This window comes from Cnephaeus nilssonii (genome assembly GCF_951640355.1).
Source record: "Cnephaeus nilssonii genome assembly, chromosome: 2".
Lineage (NCBI taxonomy): Eukaryota > Metazoa > Chordata > Mammalia > Chiroptera > Vespertilionidae > Cnephaeus > Cnephaeus nilssonii.
This window is the reverse complement of record NC_137073.1, coordinates 30,802,013-30,823,807: the sequence shown is the minus strand read 5'-3', so window position 1 is coordinate 30,823,807 and position 21,795 is coordinate 30,802,013. Positions and strand designations below refer to the sequence as shown.

The 21,795-nt window shown below is 40.1% G+C and overlaps 1 protein-coding gene across 5 annotated transcripts in view; it reads left to right on the top strand.

Annotated features, from left to right (window-relative positions):
* AUTS2 (activator of transcription and developmental regulator AUTS2) overlaps nucleotides 1–21,795 on the top strand; it is a 1,102,591-nt gene that overhangs the window by 273,524 nt on the left and 807,272 nt on the right. For all 5 annotated transcript variants that reach the window (XM_079796033.1, XM_079796031.1, XM_079796032.1 and 2 more), the window contains exon 2: nucleotides 20,752–20,964. In XM_079796033.1, the coding sequence (XP_079652159.1) occupies nucleotides 20,752–20,964 (213 nt within the window). The remainder of the gene's footprint in view (nucleotides 1–20,751; nucleotides 20,965–21,795) is intronic.

The window sequence follows — 21,795 nt, the reverse complement described above, 5'->3', positions numbered from 1 at the left end:
ATGTGAATTTTTTTCTTGCAGCATGATGGTTTATTTATTTGCCCAATGCTGGGATTTAGTTTCACAGATCACCATTTTCTAAGCCTCCCTGGATGTGTAGGCTGTGATTTGTAATGTCTAGTTACTATATCAATAAATCACGTAGTGACATTTTGAGTGTTCAGAGCTTTGAGTGTTCAAAGAAGTATAGGAAAAGGTTTTGTTACCAAGGTGCTTGCCTCCCTCTCCTTAGTCTAAACCAGAAGTCTTCAAACTTTTTTTTACTGTATACCCCTATTAGTTAAAACACTTAGAACAAACACACCCTTGTTATATACTTTTATTCATTTTAGTTTTATATATGTACTTCATACAACATACAAAATTAGAAACTATTAAATAATGAGATAAAAACCACATATAAATAAACATTTTAATGTAGTTTTACCTCATCCCAGTGGGACCTCTTTCAGACATCAGTGTAGATAGAAAATGGGAAGGGTGCTTAGAAGGGAGAAGTTATCCTTAAGCTATTATTTTTTAATGTGTGCTAAAGTATTTACTCACAGATATCCTATTGCATAATTACTGAAAAGAGGAGGAGAAAGGGGGGATTCTTGTTGCCAAGGAATTCTCTCCTCTCTCTCTCTCTCTTTCCTTCTCCCCCCCCCTCTTTCCTTCCCCTCTCCCCACTTCTCTCCTTCTCTCCCCCTAATTCCCCTCTAATAATTCTTTATTGTGGATGCCGAAGGAGTGAACCAGTAAGGCATGGCAGGACCCTGGGGAAGATAGAGTTGATCCCATCAGTTTGGTGTGAGCAGTAGGGAGCCACAGGCTTCTGACAGGGAGTCGTGAGATAGAAGTGCACCTGCTGAAGACGACAGGCAGCATTTTGGACTGAGTTAGAGGATGGGTGTGTATGTGTGTGAGTAGAAACTGTGAGGAGACAGGTTAGGATCCTGTTCCCTCAGAGAAACTGGGGTGAGAAAGGCAAACGGCAGAGTGGTGGCAGGTAGGGTGAGGAACTAGTGAATGTTTGGGGACTTCTGTGTGGTCAGCAACTTAGTTTTACTAAGGAGGAAGTGGGTCTTGACTGCTGGAAAACAGCGGTTTGTAGTTGGGGAAACTCAAGATGGGCAAGGCATGGGGAGAACCGGCCACGTCCCAAAGCCTTATTATGCCCAGTTCCACGTCAGCTTTTCAGGAAATTGCTTATTTCCCTCCACCCCCCTCTTCTTTTAGACTAAAGAACAGGAACCAGTGCTCACATCTAGGCCCGAACTCCTTTTTTCAGGAGGCGGGAAATACTTTCCCTGTTCTGTTATTTATGTTCAGACTTTCTCCCCTTTCACTCTCCTGTTGGGGAGATGGATGTGGAGCTACTACCCCAGCAGCCCCTGTGCGAGTGATGGATCTGGAGGCTTCCTCAGATCAATCTGGCACACGAGTAAAGCAGCAGCCATATGGCCCTCTCTGAGAGACAGAATTTCTTCCCTTGCACAGGATAGAACTTTAATTGAATCCAAATCACATCTGCTCCTATGAATGCTGGAGAGCAGTACATTTTTAACTAGGAAGAGCATCAATTATTTATTAGCCCATGATATTAATTCACCCTGAGTGTATGTCTTAGCGCTAGCTGTTCATTCCTGTGCGGCCACTGATGTACTAGTAATGCCATCATGTCTCTGTACTCCACCAAGAGCCCTGAAGACTTTCCAGCCTTGTGTTTTCCTAAAGCTATTATTTTTTTAATGTGTGCTAAAATATTTAGTCACAGATACCCTATTGCATAATTACTGAAAAGAGGAGGAGAAGGGTGGGGGGATTCCTGTTGCCAAGGGATTCTCTCTTTCCCCTCTCTCTCTCTCTCTCTTTTTAATAATTCTTTATTGTTTAAAGTATTACATATAGTATTATACATGTCTCCTTTTTCCCCCATTGACCTCTCCCCGGCCACCCCCACCCCCCAGGACATGCTCTCAACCCCCTAGTGTCTTTGTCCATTGGTTATACTTGTAAGCTTGCATACAAGTCCTTTGGTTGATCTCTTACCCCCCTCTCAACCCCTCCCCTGCCTTCCCTCTGAAGTTTGACGTCTGTTCGATGCTTCTCTGTCTCTGGATCTATTTTTGTTCATCAGTTTATGTTGTTCATTATATTCCAGAAATGAGTCAGATCTTGTGATCTTTATCTTTCTCCGACTGGCTTATTTCGCTTAGCATAATGTTCTCCCTGTCCATCTAAGCTGCTGCAAATGGTTAGAGTTCTTTCTTTTTTACTGCAGCGTAGTATTCCTTTGTGTAGATGTACCATGGTTTTTTAATCCATTCATCTGCTGATGGGCACTTAGGCTGTTTCCAAATCTTAGCTATGGTAAGATTGTGCTGCTATAAATATAGGTGTTTCTAGTTTCTTGGGATATATTCCTAGAACTGGGATTACTGGGTCAAATGGGAGTTCCATTTTTAATGTTTTGAGGAAACTCCATACTGCTTTCCATAGTTGCTGCACCAGTCTGCATTCCCACCAGCAGTGAAGGAGGGTTCCCTTTTCTCCGCATCCTCTCCAGCACTTGTCATTTGTTGATTTGTTGATGATAGCCATTCTGACAGGTGTGAGATGGTATCTCATTGTCACTTTGATTTGCATGTCTTGGATGAATAGTGACTTTGAGCATGTTTAAATATGTATCTTGGCCTTCTGTATGTCCTCTTTCAAAAAGTGTCTATTAAAGTCCTTTGGCCATTTTTTGATTGGATTGTTTATCTTTCTTTTGTTAAGATGTATGAGTTTCCTCTAAATTTTGGAGATTAGGCCCTTATCAGATACTAGAGGCTTAGTGCACAAAATTTGTGCATGGGGGGGGGGGGGGAGGGGGTGTGTTTGTGTCCCTCAGCCCAGCCTGCACCCTCTCCAATCTGGGACCCCTCAAGGGATATCCGACTGCCCATTTAGGCCTGGTCCCGGTGGGATCGAGCCTAAATAGGCAGTCGGACATGCCTCTCACAATCCAGGACTGCTGGCTCCCAACCACTCGCCTGCCTGCCTGCCTGATTGTCCCTAGCTGCTTCTGCCTGCCAGCCTGATCACCCCCTAACCAGGCCCCTGCAAGCCTGATCGATGCCTAACTGCTCCCCTGCCTGCCCAATTGCCCCTAACTGCTCTCCCTTGCCAGCCTGGTCACCCCTAACTGCCCTCCCCTGCCAGCCTGGTTGCCCCTAACTTTCATTCCCTGCAGGCCTGGTTGTCCCCAACTACCCTCCCCTGCAAGGCCTGGTCCCCAACTGCCCTCTCCTGCAGGCCTGGTCCCCCCCAACTGCCTTCCCCTGTAGGCCTGGTCCCTCCCAACTGCCCTCACCTGCTGGCCTGATCGCCCACAACTGCCTTCCCCTGCCAGCCATCTTGTGATCACATGGGGCGGCCATCTTGTGTTGGAGTGATGGTCAATTTGCATATCACCTCTTTATTATATAGGATAGCATTGGCACATATGTTCTCCCATGCAGTGGGCTTTCTTGTTTTGTTGTTGGTTCCTTTTGCTGTGCAGAAGCTTTTTATTTTGATATAGTCCCATTTGTTTATTTTCTCTTTAGTTTCCATTGCCCTAGGAGCTGTATCGGTAAAGATATTGCTACGACATATGTCTGATATTTTGCGACCTATGGATTCTTCTAAGATTTGTATGGTTTCCTGTCTTACATTTAAGTCCTTTAGCCATTTGAGTTTGTTTCTGTGTGTGGTGTCTAGTTTCCTTTTTTTGCATGTATCTGTCCAATTTTCCCAATACCATTTATTGAAGAGATGTCTTGACTCCATTGTATGCTCTTGCTTCCTTTGTCAAATACTAATTGAGCATAATGGCTTGGGTCAATTTCTGGGCCTTTTTTGCTCTTACACCTGAGGATCTCTCGGCATATCCCCTCTGGGAGTGCCGTTCACTCAGTGTTGTGCTTCGGGAAGTAGGGTGGGACTTGTCCTGTTGCACTTCGATGCTATTGCTTTATCTGTTATTAGCTACTGTCATGGTTCAGGATGAAACTCTGGAACTCTTTGGAACTCCCTCTGGAACTCCCAGTTATAGATGTTTGAGACTTCGAATGTTTGCCTCTAGAAATGTGGGCAGGTTTTGGTGTGCTTACAGTGCTCCCCCCGCTCCCCCTGCCCGCCGCCAGTATGTTTATATTCTACCTATTTCTAGAATAGTTATTATAATGATGGCCCATGTGGACTAACCATTGCTTAGGTCCTGACACACTAAGCACTTTATGTGTATTAACTTATTTAACTCTCACAACACGCCTATGAGCTAAATATTGTTATTATCCCTATGTTATAGACATGGAAAACCTTACATAAGTAAGTTGCCTGAGGAGTTTAGTACAGGCTCTGGAGTGAAAATTTTAACTGAAACACCTGTCTTGCCACCTACTAATCATGACCCTCAGTCTTTCATCTGAAATGGCTTGTCAGTAGTTCCTGCTCATAGGATTATGGTGGGTATGTGATACAGGCATGTGGTAAGCTTAGTGAGAATCAGCCACCACCACCATGATCACCATCACCATGACATGACTGCTATCACCACCACCCTCATCTGTATCATCATAATCATCTGTCCATCATACCAGATGCTTCAAAACCCTGACTAAGGCTGTTTCAAGGGCTAGTTTGCTTTAGATGCCAAAGAATTGTTGAGCTATATGAGTTTCCTTTCCTTGAGAATATTATGGCAGGAAAAAAAGAAATATTGGAAACAGTAAGGCTTTTTCCAAGCTCGAAGTCAGGTAGGATATTTTCAGATAGAAAAGTAATTTTTCCTGTTGGGCTTTTCTTGCCAACCTCCCACCCCTAACCTCCTCCAGGGATCCGGGCTGCAGGTAGATGGAGTGGCAGAGAGGGTGGTGAGAATGGTGGTAAAAGAAAAATTAACCAGCAGACATGTGTAGAGCACCACTCTAGCATGTAACTAAGGCCTGGAGCCCTTTGTCAGCCAGAACTCTTCTCATGGTGAGAGAGGCAGAGGGCCCTGTCACGTTCTCTAGAATTATTTGTATAATCCAGCAGCTGTTTCCTTCAGATGCTTACCACACGGGGTTGGGTTATAAAGACATACAAGTAGAATTGCTGAGGTTCAGGCACTTGTGTTCACTCTTCAGCTGAGAGCCACTTAGCTGTTCTTGTACAAATGCATTACATTATGGTTAAGCAGCTTATGGACATAAAAACACATTAGAACTTTACAGCACTCTATAAATTATAGTTTTTGCAGCATTCACAGCCACAATGCTAGGTAATTACATTCATTAATCTACTAGTAAGAGCACATAAAGTTGCCTCCCAATCGGTACTGTATGTGTCAGTGCTCAGCTGGGAAGGGGAGCATTCCCCCCTCCTTCTTTTTTCCATCTTCCCCTGTTCCATTAAGCCTGTGCAGGAAGGTTTGGGGTGGTGCATTGAGGGATTCCCTAATAGAGTCCAAGAAACCCTTTTCTTTCAAGGTTAGGCTCTGGCGGGAAGCCTGGTAAGCAATCTTTTCATGTTGAACTGTATCTAATAATGATTTTGTATGCATTTATTTACTTATTTTGAAAATGGACAGATGTCTCATTTGGAAAACCAGCAGGGGTAAAGCAGTTGAAAGAAATTTATGATAAAATCAGTGGCAAATGCTTTTTCAGGCTATCTTTTTGCTTGTCTCTAAGCATGGTTTACTTGGTGGTCTTTTTAATGGGGATGGATCATGAATACAAAAGACTAAACTTTCCTGAAGGTTTCCACCTTTCCATTCTAGGTGGTGATGAGAAATAAATTTTTTTCTTTATTTTTCAGATAACTTTTTCTTATTTGTGTTTCTTATAAATTACAGAAGGCAGATTTGGGGGGAAATGATGGAAATTTATATGGTGTTATTATTCCAAACAGCAGATTGTTTTTTCTTTGCATTATTTCACAGGTTAAATAGATCAAGTAATGTGCTTATTTTTTTTTAAAGGAATAGAGAAGTGTAGAGAGATGGAATCCCAAACCACATTATAAGACTTGGGCAGTGCTCAGCCACGTCCCGGCTTTTGCATTCAGTTCAAAGGTGTTATGATGGCGTTAGCTCTGCAGCCACATAGATCTGCATGGAGTCCTGGTGCAGTCTCCAAGCTCTGTGGCCTTGGTCAAGACTATTCATAGTAATAAGACAACGAAACCTAATATATTTCAGAAATTGTATTAACTTATTTAATTATAATGGTCACTTTGTAAGTTAGGTGCCATAATTAGCCCTCATTTGATAGAAATGTCAAACTGAGGCTTCACATGGTGCTGCAGTAATTAAAGTAGGTGTTATAAATGTTGAGTACATCTCATGGTATACGAAAAGGCATTTAGCAAACACAGTCTTGAGAACATTGGATAATAGACCCCACCATTAATCCTCCAATGCCAAATATAACCTTTCCTAGTGATAAACAGTTTCCCTTTGTAATGACTAAGACTGTGGTTGTATTAGTCAGGAAGAAGAATTCGTCACCTATCATTTATTTATCGTCTACTGTTTGCTAAGAAACACTCTGGGCATTTTCCATAGAGTTCATTAAACCTCCTAACCCTACCCCTGTATTCTAGGAGTACAAGTGGAGGTTTAAACAGGCTGGGAGATTTGCTTAAGGTCACAAAGCCACAAAGTAGCACACCGATCCTTAAACCCAGATCTAACTGCCACCAGAGCACCTGCCTGTGTCAGGACTAGGTTGAGCTAAGACACAGAGAAGGAAATGGGAAATGAATAAAAACCATGGATAGCAGTGAAGTGCTGTCATTTTCTTGGAATGAAGTTTCTATTGTGGGCAATAATCTAAGAAACGAATACGATCTCTATCAATAAAGGAGTCTTGACATAAGAAGCTTTAGCTCTGTGTACCTCAGCCTCAGCTTTTCACATGGGTAGCACAGTCCCTTTCTTCTGTAGGCCAGGTGGCATTCTTGTTCCCTGAGGAACGGAGAAATATGGGGAACTACCTATAGCCCTAAATGGTGTTGTAAGGCTAGCTAACTCCTGAGAAGAAAAGTGGTTGCTCTGGTGTAAATCAGTATGCTGAAGAGGGGATGATAGAATTGCAGGGTGGTATCAGCCTCAGCATCTTGTTTCCAACCCAGCTCTTCCCCTCTTGACAAAATAGCTGCCATATTGGATTACTACTGAAATCACTGGAGCCTGCCGGCTATCAGGACAGGGCGATGCCATTTGTGGGATGAAGTGTACTAGCAGCAATATGATAGCAAATAGAGAAAAAAGGAAGTCTCTCTCCCATGCTGTCATCCAAGGGATAGTTTAAAACCACAGGCTCAATTTTTGCCTCATAACTGATTTCTCTACCAGCCCATCTGCTCCTGCCCACACCCTCCCAATCCCCACAGCAGGCCTGGCCTTTATCCTTTTAGGTCCTGCAGAGCTTTTCTCGCTCACTCTGGTACTGATGTCAGTTCTAACAGCTGTCATGTCTATCGACTGCTCTACTGACTAAGAGTGTAGATGTTGCCAGTTTGTTTAGCCAGTGGTAACCTTTCAGAGGCTGTGATGGCGAGTTCACCTTTATGAATATAATTTGCTGAGCTTGTGGTGGCATCAATAAATCCTCCCAGGATGAGAAAGGGTTGATTTTCTTACAACCAGATAACATTTTCCAGCCCCCTTTCCTCATGGGACCAAAGGCCAGTGTCACACAATTCATGCTTCTCTGTGAGAGAAGAGAAGGAAATGGTTTAATGTATGTAATTTATAGACACAGTTTTGGAGATAAATGCCTGTGACGATGTGTAGGGCCTGTGTTAGGGATGGTGAGAATGGTTTATGGTTCTCCATGGCTTATGGCTTTATATGACAGTCATTTTCTCAAATCAGACATCCCTATTACCTATTAAGTAAACACAGAAAGCATGGATTATGAGTTTAAAGTATTGACAGCATTTCAAGTGCCATCAGAGAACATTTAATTCAGTTTAATTTTGTGATAAATCTTGTGTTTAATCCTTTGGTTACTCTGTAATCATGTCTCTATTGATCTTTTCTGAATGACTGCCTGCAGTTTAATAAACTTTGCCATTAACCCAGAGCTTCTAAAGGGAGAGATTGATTTCATTATCAAGTCTGATAGGCCAATAAGTACCTAAACATCACTAAATCTATCTATAGGTAGCTTTGGTATACAGACAAGCCTGTGGCTTGTTCAAGAAACAGGGTAAAAATCTGGACATCTTTGCATGACATAATTATCGCAGGATTAGCATCTGATTTCCTTATGCAAACTGACGCTGCCTTTCATCTTTCAAACAATGTGGTAGCCAATGGAAAGGACAGTTCTTGTTCCTTCCTCAACTATAATTGTAGTGTCTAATTTACTCTCACTGCTGGAATAGCTTGAGTTTATTTGGTCAGTGTTTCAGGTCAGTGGGTAAATCTTAAACACTTTTCTATGTTCAGTTTAAACCTATATCTCTATATATCTATATCTATATCTATATCTATATCTATATCTATATCTATATCTATATCTATATCTATATCTATATCTATATCTATATCTATTTATTCTCACCCATATGATGCTAAAGGAAAGACAATTCTTCTGGATAAAACCTGAAATAGAAGACTGGGGGTGACAGGAAAGAGAAGAAAGGAGTATGCAGAGTCATAAGATAGAGCTGTGTGAAGAAGCTCCAAGATTTGGAAAAATTTTCATGAAACCATATAAGTGTCTCATTCAGTGATAGAGCATTTGCAGTATGGACAGGAATTTCTATCTCTTGCACCTGTGGGTATTTATAGCCCCTGTCATTATTCATCAATATTTATTGACCCACATAAGGACAACGTATGAAATTCGGGGTCTGGAGCATTTATATAGTTGTGTTTGTTTGTTTTTTTTATGTCAGAAAGGTGTCATTCTCTGCCAGTTTTCACCTCTGAAATAAAATGGTGAAGATTGTCAGTTTTCGAGAAAAGCCAAAGCTTTTACAGCTGTCTAGATTTTTATTTATTTAAATCCTTCAGAAAGATTTCATATATTTGACATAAGAGGCATTGCCTTTCCCTAACTATACTTTGGAGGGGAAATGAAGGTGAACAGAAGGATCTTACAATGAGAATACTAAACGGTAATTTAAAATTTTCTTCCAGCAAAAGGTCATAATCCTGACACTTAAAAAAGGCTATAATGACCTGGTGTTAGGGAATGAGAGCAGAATTAGAGCTATGCGGCCCCAGGTATGCCAGTTGTTGATTGTCTGACTTTGGGAAGTTAACTTGTTTACCAAGCCTCAGTTTCCTCACTTAGAAAATGAAGAGGATGGTGCCTGCTATATAGGGTTATTAGGAAATCAGATGAGATGATGATTTTAAAAGGTATTATAAATGCTCAACTCTTAAAGTGGCCATACAAATATTAATGGTTATGAAAAATCATAGTCTTTGCTTTCTATTCAAAAACGGTTTGACCTTTCAGCAAATCATGACTAGTTATCTAACCAAAACTGAGTTGGTACAAAGAACTTGAAGGATGCTTATATAAAAGAGAAATCTCACAGACATATTTAAAGGTCTGGAAAGTATTATATGGAAGAAAACTTCTACTGAATTAATGAATTCTAAGCTACCTTTGTTGAGCATTTTGTATGCGCTAAATAGCTTGTTAGGAGAGTAACACTGAAGAGGTTGAAGAATCTGAAGAGTTCATCCTCTGGAGCAGCGGTCGCCAACCTTTCGGATCTCACGGACCACCAGTGCTCTGCAGACCACCGACTGGCGACTGCTGCTCTAGAGGACCCTCCATTACAGCTATTGAAATAGATTGGTGTCTGTTTGAGAAGGGGTGTAACAATTAACTGTGCGGTGTGAGGGTGTGTATGTGCACATGGGTGTGTCAAGTCTCTGCATCACTGCTCTGTAAACAAAAGAGTGCCTACTTGTCTCCAGTGGGAGGTTGACTACAGCTTCTGAGACGTTGGGAGGAAGTTATAGAGTCATTACAAAAGTAGTAATTATTTCATAGTTCTCAAAAAGCATATCTGAACTATTTGGAAAACATGAGCCATAAGGGAACTGACTCTAATCCCTATACCCTTTCCAATGTGCTGTATAAAAATGTATTTATATTCAGAGTCACATAATTTGAATTTTGCGAGAATTTTCTTTTCCTGTCATTGAATAGTTCTAAACATTAAATTACCTTTCATAAAGTTATTTCCAGTCTGCTGAGTGGACAGAATGTGCCTTCTTTATATAGTGTGTGTGTGTGTGTGTGTGTGTGTGTGTGTGTGTGTGTGTGATTGTGCTTTCTTAAATTGGCCTCTCTAAAAAGCATTTCCTCATTTCCAGCTTCTATGACAGCATAGTCAGCCCTAACTAAAGTCAACATCAAGGTACTCTCTGCTGCCCATTAATGCAGATTTGACTTCTTAAAGGGCAGAGGCAGAACTATTAGTGGTCTTACTTTGTGCACCCCCTTTGTAAGATTCTGAAATTACATCAGTATCCCCCCTCTCTTTTGGGGAGGATTAAGGGGAAGAATGAGGATCAGAACTGGTATAGCATGGCAGAGAGGATGGAGGACTCTTCCATGGCTCAGAATCCTAATCCTTATCTCCTGTGGTTAATTTAATTTCACTCTTAGAAAAGCAAAATGAATGAATGCACTGTTATCTTTTCTCAAGTAAATTGAAGATTCACTTAGGGCCAGATATCCATATTATAGGTTGGATTCCTGGTGTGCATACATCCTCTTCTATAGTTTTACCCTATAAGCCCAATGTGCGCCCAGAGAAGGCCACCATTTCCAAATGAAAGCTGGAGTACCTGTCTCTTCCAGGACCTCACAGGGAAGTAACCATTCAGCACATACCACTTACAGAAACTGCAGTAGTATTGGGAGGTAATGGCTGAATACTTCTAGAGACATTGATCATTTAAAATGAAGATGTGGTAATATGTGGGTACCTGGGGAAGAGAAGAAGTTGGGAAAATTTTAAGGGAAGAAAAGCCTAGTTTGTGCCTTTTACTTATCTGGATAAAAAAAATCTGGATATGAAGAATTTTTTTCTGGCCAATCAGGATCCTTGTCTAGAATACCTGTGTAATAGTATCAGCCATTCTTGATTTTTTTTTTTTTTTTATGAATAGGGACATACTGAGACACAGTTAAGTGATAATTTGGCATTGATATCAAGTCACAAAAATGACGGAAATACCCAGCATTTTCCCAGTCAGTCCCTTCTTTGTCTTTTCTTCTCTTGGACTTAATGAAGTGATTTATGACATCACTGCAGCATCTGTTCTCCCCCTGTTTTGTATTTAGAGGAATAGTAATGGTTTTGCCAGGGTGATTGAGGCGTTGTAACTAGGTAAGTTAGAAAACTCTTCTAAGAAATGAAGAGAGATGGAGTAGTCTGATTCTTAGCACGGTGGAACATCCTCTAGACTGAGAGAAACATTCATGGCTTCTCATTTCTCTAACCCATTTGTTCAAAACCAGCTTAGTGTGTACCTCATACAATGTTCTCTGCTAGGAATTCAGGGATGGTGATGAAGTCATAGCCATATCCTGATGGAGTAGTTATGGGGGAAGATCCAATTAGTCATTATTTTGTTAGAGTGTACTAAGTACACTAATTAACGCTTTCCCCATCTTTTGCATGGGATGCCTAGTGAAAAATGAATAATGGCTAAGTAAAAGGGGCTATCATTAGAATTATGCATCCTCTCAAATGCATGTGTGACCTTAGTGTATTAGATTTGTATAGATGAGAAAGCAATAGAAATGTATGCGCTCTGCTTGCCTCTCTTGAGGTAGCAGCCCATGTTCCTGCCTGCCCTCTGAAAGGTCTGAGAATTGCTTGGTGCTCACTTTCTCTTCTGGCTTCCATTGTGCTCTCTACTGCTGTGTGGGTACCTTTCACTTTTTCCACTCACCCTTTGTGTATGTTGCTGCCCTTGAGCCCTTGCTGATGAGATTTTCTGCCTCAGTCATGCTTTGCTCAGCTTTTGGAATGTTGCTGTTATGCAGTTAATTTCTTTTTCACGTTTCCTTTTCGTCATGCTGTATTTCTCAGATTATCTGGAGGGACTGTAATCCAATTTTAGGAATCCTTCAGGGCTAAGAGCCTAAACTGTTTTAAGCAATAGCATCTGGTTGCCAGGGACTCAGCCACTTTGAGCGTGTTAAAGTCTAACAGCAGCCAACTCTCAATTATCTATGGGAATGGGAGACTGCTGGGTCGTTTTCAATTCACAGAGTGTGCAAAAATCTCACTTAAACTGACACTTGTGATCTCATCTCATAGCGGAATTTAGGAGGGTTTCTCAGCATCTGGTTTTGTGTTCCTTTTGTTTTTGCTTCTCCCTTCTGACAATCACACTGTACCTTTGACAGAAGTTTTTATACATTTAATTTATCTGTACTTGGTTTTGATATCTCTCTTTAATCTGTTGTCTTCTCCCTGGTGGATTCCCTTATGTCCTGTGGATCAGGTATTAAGTATATTTCATTAATCTGCTTCAATTTTTTAAAGTTGAGGGCAGTAAAATATTATTTGTTTTGTCCCTTTGCTTTTTGATTAAAGTGTTCATGAGAGAGGTTGTAATCAAACAGTAGCCAGAGCACTTGAAAGAAAGACAGGAAAACTTTATGAAAGGTTAGCTTCTGCATTACTGAGCACTGATGGTTAGACGTGAAGAAAATAGGCACCCATGTGAGCTCGTCGCTGAAAATGATGTGAAGACCATGTACACTGCTCCTCAGTCTGACCGAAACATTAATGTTCATAACCGAGTTTTCTCCAGGGGAAACTGCATGGCCACATTATGGGCTAAGGCCAGAATGTGGTCATCCTTTTGTTTCAGGAATCTGAAAAATGAGTCTCTTTTGTTATTGGTAATAATAACATGCAGTTTTGTATGATAGCAAGGGTTGCCATTTTTAAAATAGCTCTGTTGATGCATAATTGACATATTAGTAAACCGTATGAATTAAGTGTAAAATTTGGTAAGTTTTGACATGTGTTTACACCCATGAAACCATTGCCGCAGTCAAGACAGTGAATATGTACTTCACCCCAAAAGTTTCCTCATATCCCTCTTTAATCTTCTCTTTCTATCTCTACCTAGGAACCACTAATCTGCTTTCTGTTACTATTGATTATTTTACATTTCCTAGAGTTTTATATAAATAGAATCATATAGAATGTAATAGTTTGTGAGTCTGATTTCTTTTACTCAGCATAATTATTTTGAGATTTATGTTATAGTGTATATTGCTGAGTAATATTGAATTGAGTTACATGACTGTTTATTCATCTATTGATGTGCATTTGAGTTGTTCCCTGTTTTAGGCTATTCTATGTATATAAAAACCTAAGCAACTGAATGACCCAACAACTGGTTGACCAGTTGCTTTGACTTGCACTGATCACCAGGGGGCAGACGCTCAACACAGGAGCTGCCCCTGGGTGGGCAGTGCGCTCCCACAGCCAACCTCCCACAGCTGGCCAACTTCCTGTTGTCCCTCCCCCTGGCCGGCCAACCTCTAGCCGAGGGACCCCACCTGTGCACAAATTCGTGCACCAAGCCTCTAGTAATAAGTAAAGCTGACATGAACATTCATCTTTTTGTGGACATGTGCTTTTATTTCTTTGCAGAACTGCGTAGCAGGAGAATGGTTGGGTCATATAGTAGGCGAACTTAGAACATTTTTATTTATTTATCTTTATTTTTGAAAATATTACTGATGTCCTCCTTTCCCCTACATTGACCCGCCTTCACCTTCCCCTCTCCGGACCTCCCTTGCACTATTGTCTGCCTGTGGGCTATGCATATATGCATATAAGCTGAACTTAGAAGTTTTAAAATAATGGCCAAACTGTTTTTCAAAGTGGCTATACTTTTATATTCCTACCTGTAGTGTATGAAATTTCCTCCACATCCTTGCCCACATTTGGTATGGTTATTCTTTTTTACTTTAGCTATTCTAATCTGTATGTAGTGATATCTCATGTGGTTTTGATTTGCGTCTTCCTAAGGACTACTGATGTTAAACACCTTTTCATGTGTTAATTCGCCATCTATATGTCTCTTTCAGTTAAATGTCTATTCAGATAAAAAATTTGCCCATTTAAAAATTGGTTTGTTTTCTTTTATCTACTTTTGATAATTTAAAAAATATATTCTAGATACAATGTTTTAGATAGACACTTTACAAGATTTTTTTCAGTTATACAGCATATCTCTTCATTTTTTCACTGTATTTTGAAGAGTAGAAATTTTAATTTTTGATAAAGTGTAATTTATCAATTTGTTCTTTTATGGATTGTGCTTTATGGTATAATATCTAAGAAATCATTGTCAAACACAAGGTTACAAAAGTTTTCTCCCATATTCTCATCTACAAGTCTTATAATTTTAGGTTTTACATTTATATTTTTTTATATATTTTGAGTTAATTTTTCTAATTAGATTGAGATATAGATAAAATTAATTTTTTTGCATATGAATATCTACTTGTTCCATCAACATTTGTTAAAAAGATTATCATTTATCCCCAGAATTGCTTTTGCATTTTTACTGAAAAACAGTTGTGTGTGTGTATATATGTGTGTGTGTGTGTGGTCTATTTCTAGACTCTCTGTTTTGTTGGATTGGTTGATTTTTCTATCTTTTTGCCAATACAGGGTTGCGATTTTAATGCAGTGGAAGGTAGCAGTAGAGAACACCTTCTTTGCTCCTCACCTAACCCACTTTAGTACTAAAATATCTCACTGATTTGCTTGTTACCGTCATTAAGCAGCCTGAGTTCATTGATCCTTACTTAGAATATGTTTAGCAGGTGACAAAGTATCTGGCACATAGTTGCTAATTTGATGTTTATTTTTAAAAGATGTGAACCACTTTGTATGATCATTGTAAACTCTTTCACTTCTTTTGCATTTGGGAGAAGTATGGAATCAGTGTTTGTAGAAGCATTCAAAGCAGTACAAATGTAATGCAATAAACCACCAAAGGATTTGATAGACTAAAATGACAGTACACAGACAACCAATAGTGTGTCCTTTGATGGTGACAGGCACAGCACTCCCCCCACTTTGTCTTCTTTGTTATTTTCTATACAAGTCCCTAAGATCAGATAACTAATAGAAGAGGTTTTATATAAATTGCACCCCTCTTTCACAGTATGAGTACACATGGGCACATGCAGGCATACATACCACAGATGCTCTGTAACTGATGGGCTGCCCTTAGATTAGTTTGGTTGGAAAGTTAAATGGAGACTTTTTTTCTAAAACCCATTTCGTACAAGGCAGACAAATCATGCCGTCATTTTCTATTGTCTCTGGCTTCATCTGTAATCAGCAAATGGAGCCCTGCAGCCCACATAGTGTTTCATTGGCATTTGTTACTCTTCCCCAGTTTGCACAGCACTGAACCATCTCATTTTAAAATTCAGGAGTGGCAGAGGAAACCTTTAGCAGAAGATTGGAATTTGGGATAAGGGAAGTCAAGAGCAAGATCACTTATTTTGGTTAGTTGGTCTCTGAGACTCTTAGCATATGCATTGCTGTGACCCTGCCCACCATCACCAGTGACGGAAATATCACATAACTATTCACGAAACTTATTCCCATCTGTTGTGCATGGCTTATATATTTACCTCCTCTTTTGCCAGCAAATACGTCTAAATCTTTTGACCTCACAGCCAGCTTTCTGTTGTTAGATAGCTGGCTTTCTTTCTTGCTTGCTTGCTTCTACTGTGATTGTCAAATGAATGCCTTAAAGCATTAATGATCTCTCTCTTATCCCTCTGCCCTCCTTTACATTCCCTCCCAGTGCTTGTTTGATAAATGCTTTCCTTGATGAGTATGGGGCATAGTCCTCTTATTTTCAAAGAGCAATGAAGGTAATTCTGAAGGATATTAATTTTCATTGAGAATCACAAGATTAGGTCATGGTAGACTAATAAATCATCACGCCTTTGAAAATCTCTTTTATTGATCCTAAAAAGTTATTTTACAAGCTAGACAGTTTTACTCCGCATATTGTATGTAGCATTATTTTATAGACTGCCTATGTTTCTTTAAGGAAATTCTTATTTTTAAAATATATTTTATTGATTTTTTACAGAGAGGAAGGGAGAGGGATAGAGAGCTAGAAACATCGATGAGAGAGAAACATCGACCAGCTGCCTCCTGCACACCCCCTACTGGGGATGTGCCCGCAACCAGTGTACATGCCCTTGACTGGAATCGAACCTGGGACCTTTCAGTCTGCAGACCGACGCTCTATCCACTGAGCTAAACCGGTTTCGGCTCTTTAAGGAAATTCTTAAAAAAGTTGCTAATAGTTTGTTTTTGGTGGGTTTGTGGATACATATAGATATAGATATAGATATAGATATAGATATAGATATAGATATAGATATAGATATAGATATATAGATATAGATATAGATATAGATATATCAGCAATTTTCAACCAGTGTGCCATAAAACATGTGATATCTTCCTATTTAGTCAGGGACACTGACCACTTTTCCCTTAGATTGCCAAATAAAAAATGACAACAGCCAAAACAATAGCTGTCTGGTGTGAATGAATCAAAATTATACCTATTTTCTATTTCATATGTTTTGCTGTGCTGTGGAATTTTAGTAATTAGTTTATATGTGCCACAAGAAGAAAAAGATTGAAAGTTGTTTATATGTTTATGTATACACGTGTATGTAACCATATGCAGAGCTCTTTAGACTATTAAAGGCTGATTGCCTTTATAATAAATATATTTGTCTTTTATTCTCATTGTTTATAGTGGAAAGTTTTTGTCATTTTTTTGACACAAGGCAGTCAATGAAAATTAAACGATTATTTAATGTATGCATAGTAAGCAGTCAGTAAATGTTTATAGAGGGAATAAAGAAATAGTGGCCTGTTTTATTCAGTAATTGTACTAAAGGGCCTATATAGTAATTTATAAACAATAACTATACCTTTGAAAGAATAAAGATCATCTCTAGTGTTTGAAAATGTAAACTTCTTATATTCTAAAAACCTTTAAAACCTTTAAAACACTGTTCATTTCTTCTTTACCTGTTAAGCCTCTATTCTACACACACTTTGTTCTGGTCTCTCTTGCCCTTCCCTCCCCACACCCTCCAGAGTTGAAAATCTCAATATTAATTGGAGCTAAGATGATTGTACGCTGCTGCTAAGACTTCAGCAGGTCTCATACAAGCTAATGTCACAGCATGGAGTCTATTTGTTCTGTGTAGTTGTTCTGCAGTACAGTGAGAATGCCTTGATTAATAAGCTACATGAGAATAAAATGAATTTGGAAAAAATTATACATACTCTCAAATATTAATTCACATTTGTATGGAATTGCACATAATTTTCAATATACTTTGGAGCACTTTTGGTACGAAAGATTTGGTCTCTAAAGAGAAAGACATAATTTTTTTTAAAAGCCCAGTTGATACATTATTAAATATCATTTGTTTATTAATCTGATACTCCACATGCATGTGATGCAGGGCAATAGACGGTTTATATCACAAAGAAAGGAGGTGTGTGTATGTGTGTGTGTGTGTGTGTGTGTGTGTGTGTGTGTGTGTGTGTGTGTGTTTTACCCTGTGTTGAGTTTATATATTATTCTTAGAAGTGTACAATTTAATCATATTATATAGAAGTGGTCCATGATGGAACTCACCTGGCTGCTTCTGCTAGCATTGTCTTTTCATGATAGCTGACTATCATGATTACATGTGAGACTAAGCAGTGAGCTGAGCAGATGTCTGACATAGCTGGCTGGTAGTGGACACTGGGCAAAGGACTAAATATAACAGTCTTTATTGAACATTTAACAGGTGTTAGGTATAGTGTACAAGGTTCTGAGACTGTGGAGTCAATGGCCATGATTTCAACTCCTCCCCTGAACACGTCTCACCACATTCTCATTGCATCAGGAGGCCTGCCTCTTCAATGGCAGAGGTAAATCATCGGTAGTGATAGCAGCTAGATGTTAGACCAGAGGTGCTCATTTGCCTTATAAAATTGTTATCTTTGATATCTTTTTGCTCCAAGGACAAGGCTTTTCTTCTTTTCTGGGGCTTCTTGCTATTTTCTGTGATCCTTCTTGTGTGCCATCATTGCCTGCTAGGTTTCTTGGTTTTCTGCTTTAATCAACTTTTCTAGCTTGCTTTACTCTGTGTTAGAGGCAGCCTGGGATATTATTAAATCACTAGAGGTCTGGTGCACGAATTTGTGCACAAATGGGGTCCCTCTTCCTGACCATTGATTGGGGCCATCTTGCCCAGTCCCCATCAGGGCTGATAGGGGCAGGCCAGCCGGGGGGAGGGACTGTGGGAGGTTGGCTGTGGGAGCACACTGACCACCAGGGGGCAGCTCCTGCATTGGTCATCTGCCCCCTAGTGGTCAGTGTGCATCATAGCGACCAGTCGACCCTTTTGGTCGACTGGTCGTAATGGTTGCTTAGACATGCATGCGTGTGTGTGTGTGTGTGTGTGTGTGTGTGTGTGTGTGTGTATTATTGTGGTTTGTAGGTTTGGATATTTTGTCCTATTTTTTATTTATTTAGCAAGTATAAATATATGTACCACCTGTTATTGGCCTGACTCTGTATGCGAAGCTCTGGAGTTACTGAGATAAACAATACTTACTCCCTGCCCTTGTCCTTGCAGGAATCATGCTAACAGCTGCCTCTGGGCCTTTGCACAATCTTTTCTCTCTGCTCAGACTTTCAAATCTAGATCAAATGGCACTCATATTTTCAGCCACAACCCCCTCCTCTGGACTAGCCTGTTTCCCCCAATTTTAGTACCCTTTACTTTTTCTTTAGAGCAGTTAGCTCAGTTGACAATTACACATTTTTGTGATCTGATTAGTATTTGTCTCCTAAATTCTAAGCTCCATGAGTTGGGGATTCCCCCCCCCCCAATTGTTTTCTTAGCACTATAGTGATGAGTTTGCACTTGGTATATACTAGGTACCCAAAATATATTTGTTAAATGAGTGAAAGCTTGAGAAGATTGCTTTTGTACTATATAAAGGTCTCCCTGAATAGGCAGCACTACAAAAAGTCCTCAAACTAGAAAAGAGAGAGCGATGGAAGGGAGGTCTTTTGAGGCCAAGGCAAAGTAGTCATAAAGGTTAGAGGTCCCAAACAATTGTTGTGTGGCTTATCTAGGAAATGTTATTGAGGAGGTCTGTGTAAGTCAAGTGGGGAGTGTTGGGATATAGTAGTAGAATCAGTACAATAGATAACTGCTTCAAGAATATTAGCTATCATAGAAACCCACACCTTAAAACTATCTGATTATGTTGCCCAATGTCACCCCAGTAAATTTAATAATATAAAAAAATGGCTATGACAGAGAGGAAAGAGTGGAATTTTGAGAAGGAAAATTTTTGCTTTGGTTTTATATTATTTTTAAATGTGCATTTAGGATTATAGACACAGAGAAATTAGGTGGAGATGAGGATTTTCATATCCAATCATTTACAAATGATATAGTGCCAATTTTTTTTATGTTAATCTTCACCCAAGGATGTGTTTTCCATTGAGTTTTAGAGAGAGTAGAAGGGTGGGATTGAGAGGGTAGAGAGGGAGAAACAGAGACAGAGAGATAAAGGCATCGATTGATTGTCTCCAGCATGCACCCCAACCTGGGCAGGGGATTGAACCTGCAACCCAGGTACATGCCCTTGACTGGGAATTGAATCTGTGATTCTTCGGTGCAGGGGCTGATGCTTTAACCACTTTGACATCAGTCAGGGCAGTGCCAAATATTTTTAATGTTAGTGTTGTTTCATGTGACAACATTTCTCAGGGATTAAAAGACGTTCACATTTTTGGAATCAGGTAATCATTGAGCCCATTTCACACATGGGCTCATAATTGCAGTGACTTACTCCAAGTCTCATAATGTATAATGTGTCAGGGCTCAAACCCAGGTCTTTTGGAATCTCAGTATATCCTGAGCTGCCTGCAGATACATAATTTACTAAGTTGTGTGGCCTCAAATTCTTGCCTGTAGTTTCTACAGATGCTACTTTTTATTCCAGAACATCCATTACCCTTCTATTACCCTTTCCTCCACCCCCAACCACGCACAGGAATAAATGAAAAGTTGCTTTTGATCTTGGTGATAATATTGTTACATTTTGCAATGAAGATGGGAATTACGGATGCTCAGAGGAACTTGTGGTGAAAATATAATGCATTAAGGAAACATCTTAATCGTATGAATTGACAGTTTCCTTCTTGCTGGCTCACATCCACCTGGCCCTGGGATGTTCAGTCTTATGCTGCTGTTTTTGAATAGTGCATGCACTTAGTACTTTTTCCCCCCCCAAACATAATTGACGTACCTTCTTGGGAAGTGAGTGTATTAAGCTTCCTTTGGGAATATTGTGTGCTGGACCCAGCACAGAATCAAATAGAAAGCCACTATCCCAGGAGCAGTGAAATCACATTTAATGGGCAGGTACTTTGTGCTTAGTTGACTTTTTTTGCCCAATAGGAATAGAAAGGATAATATTTGTGGTGACATTAGGAACTAAGAAAAATTGAGAGACAAGTTTCTTAGTTTTTAGTATTCTCATATCCCACTTTCCTGTCCTTCCCACCCTCCCTTTTAGTAAAGTCATTTAGCCTATATTTTGAGTGTGACCCTAGATACCTATATAACCACCACTTCCCTTCCCTTCTCTTCTCTTCTACAGAAAGATGTAGCACTTAAGCCTCAGGAACGTGTGGAGAAACGCCAGACCCCTCTGACCAAGAAGAAACGAGAAGCACTTACCAACGGCTTGTCCTTTCATTCCAAGAAGAGCCGCCTCAGCCACCCACATCACTACAGCTCAGATCGAGAAAATGACCGCAATCTCTGCCAGCACCTTGGGAAGAGAAAGAAGATGCCAAAGGGACTCAGACAGGTGAGGAAGCTTGGCTTTGTTCTTTTCTATGGCTGAAAAATCCCCGCCTTAGGTACCTGTTCCTCAGTGGTTCTTCCTAACAGGTGGAGAAGATATCCATGTGGGATGCTGGAAGGCTGCCCTGCAGAGCTTTGTGCTTGCTTCTGAAACAGTATACCAAACCAAGCTCAGTGTTTTTTGTTATGATTTGAAACTTCAGCATGGTACTCTTTTAGTCAGATGTGCTCTTTTAGTCAGATGTGCTCTGTGTAACAAAGCTCAATGCTGCTGCGATTGGCATTCAGGGCAGGCAGACTAACCTGAAGTCTTGTCTTGATGGTAGTCAAGGTAGACCAGCTGGTAGGGGAGATATCCTCATAATTAGGACAAACAGAACAGGCCGATTTGATCACATACACAGTGTATCTAAAGGCTCAGAGGTGCGAAAAATGGTTATCTACATGCAAGCAGTGCCTTGCAGAGGTTTAGATCTTCCTGGGAAGCTCAGGTATTGTGGCATGTGGGAGAGCAGCAGTGAAGAAATGAATTTGCCTTTTGGATCCTTAGTTGCTCTCTGTAGCCCATAATTCAAGACTATATTTCTGATCTTCTGACTTTAGGAAAGTCTGGTTGTGAGGCTTACTGGTCTGTTAATAATTAGGTTTCAATGATCCACAAGAAAACATAGCTCTTGGCATTTGGAGAGCCTTTCTGCCTGTGGAAATCCCCACATGAGATAGATTAATAATGAGAAACAAAGCTGCTTATAGCAGTTTTTCTGCACAAATCCAGAGGCTTTAGTGCCTGCTGTGTTACCTGTGTCCTGGGTGTGTTTTGTTTGTCTTTGGCGGG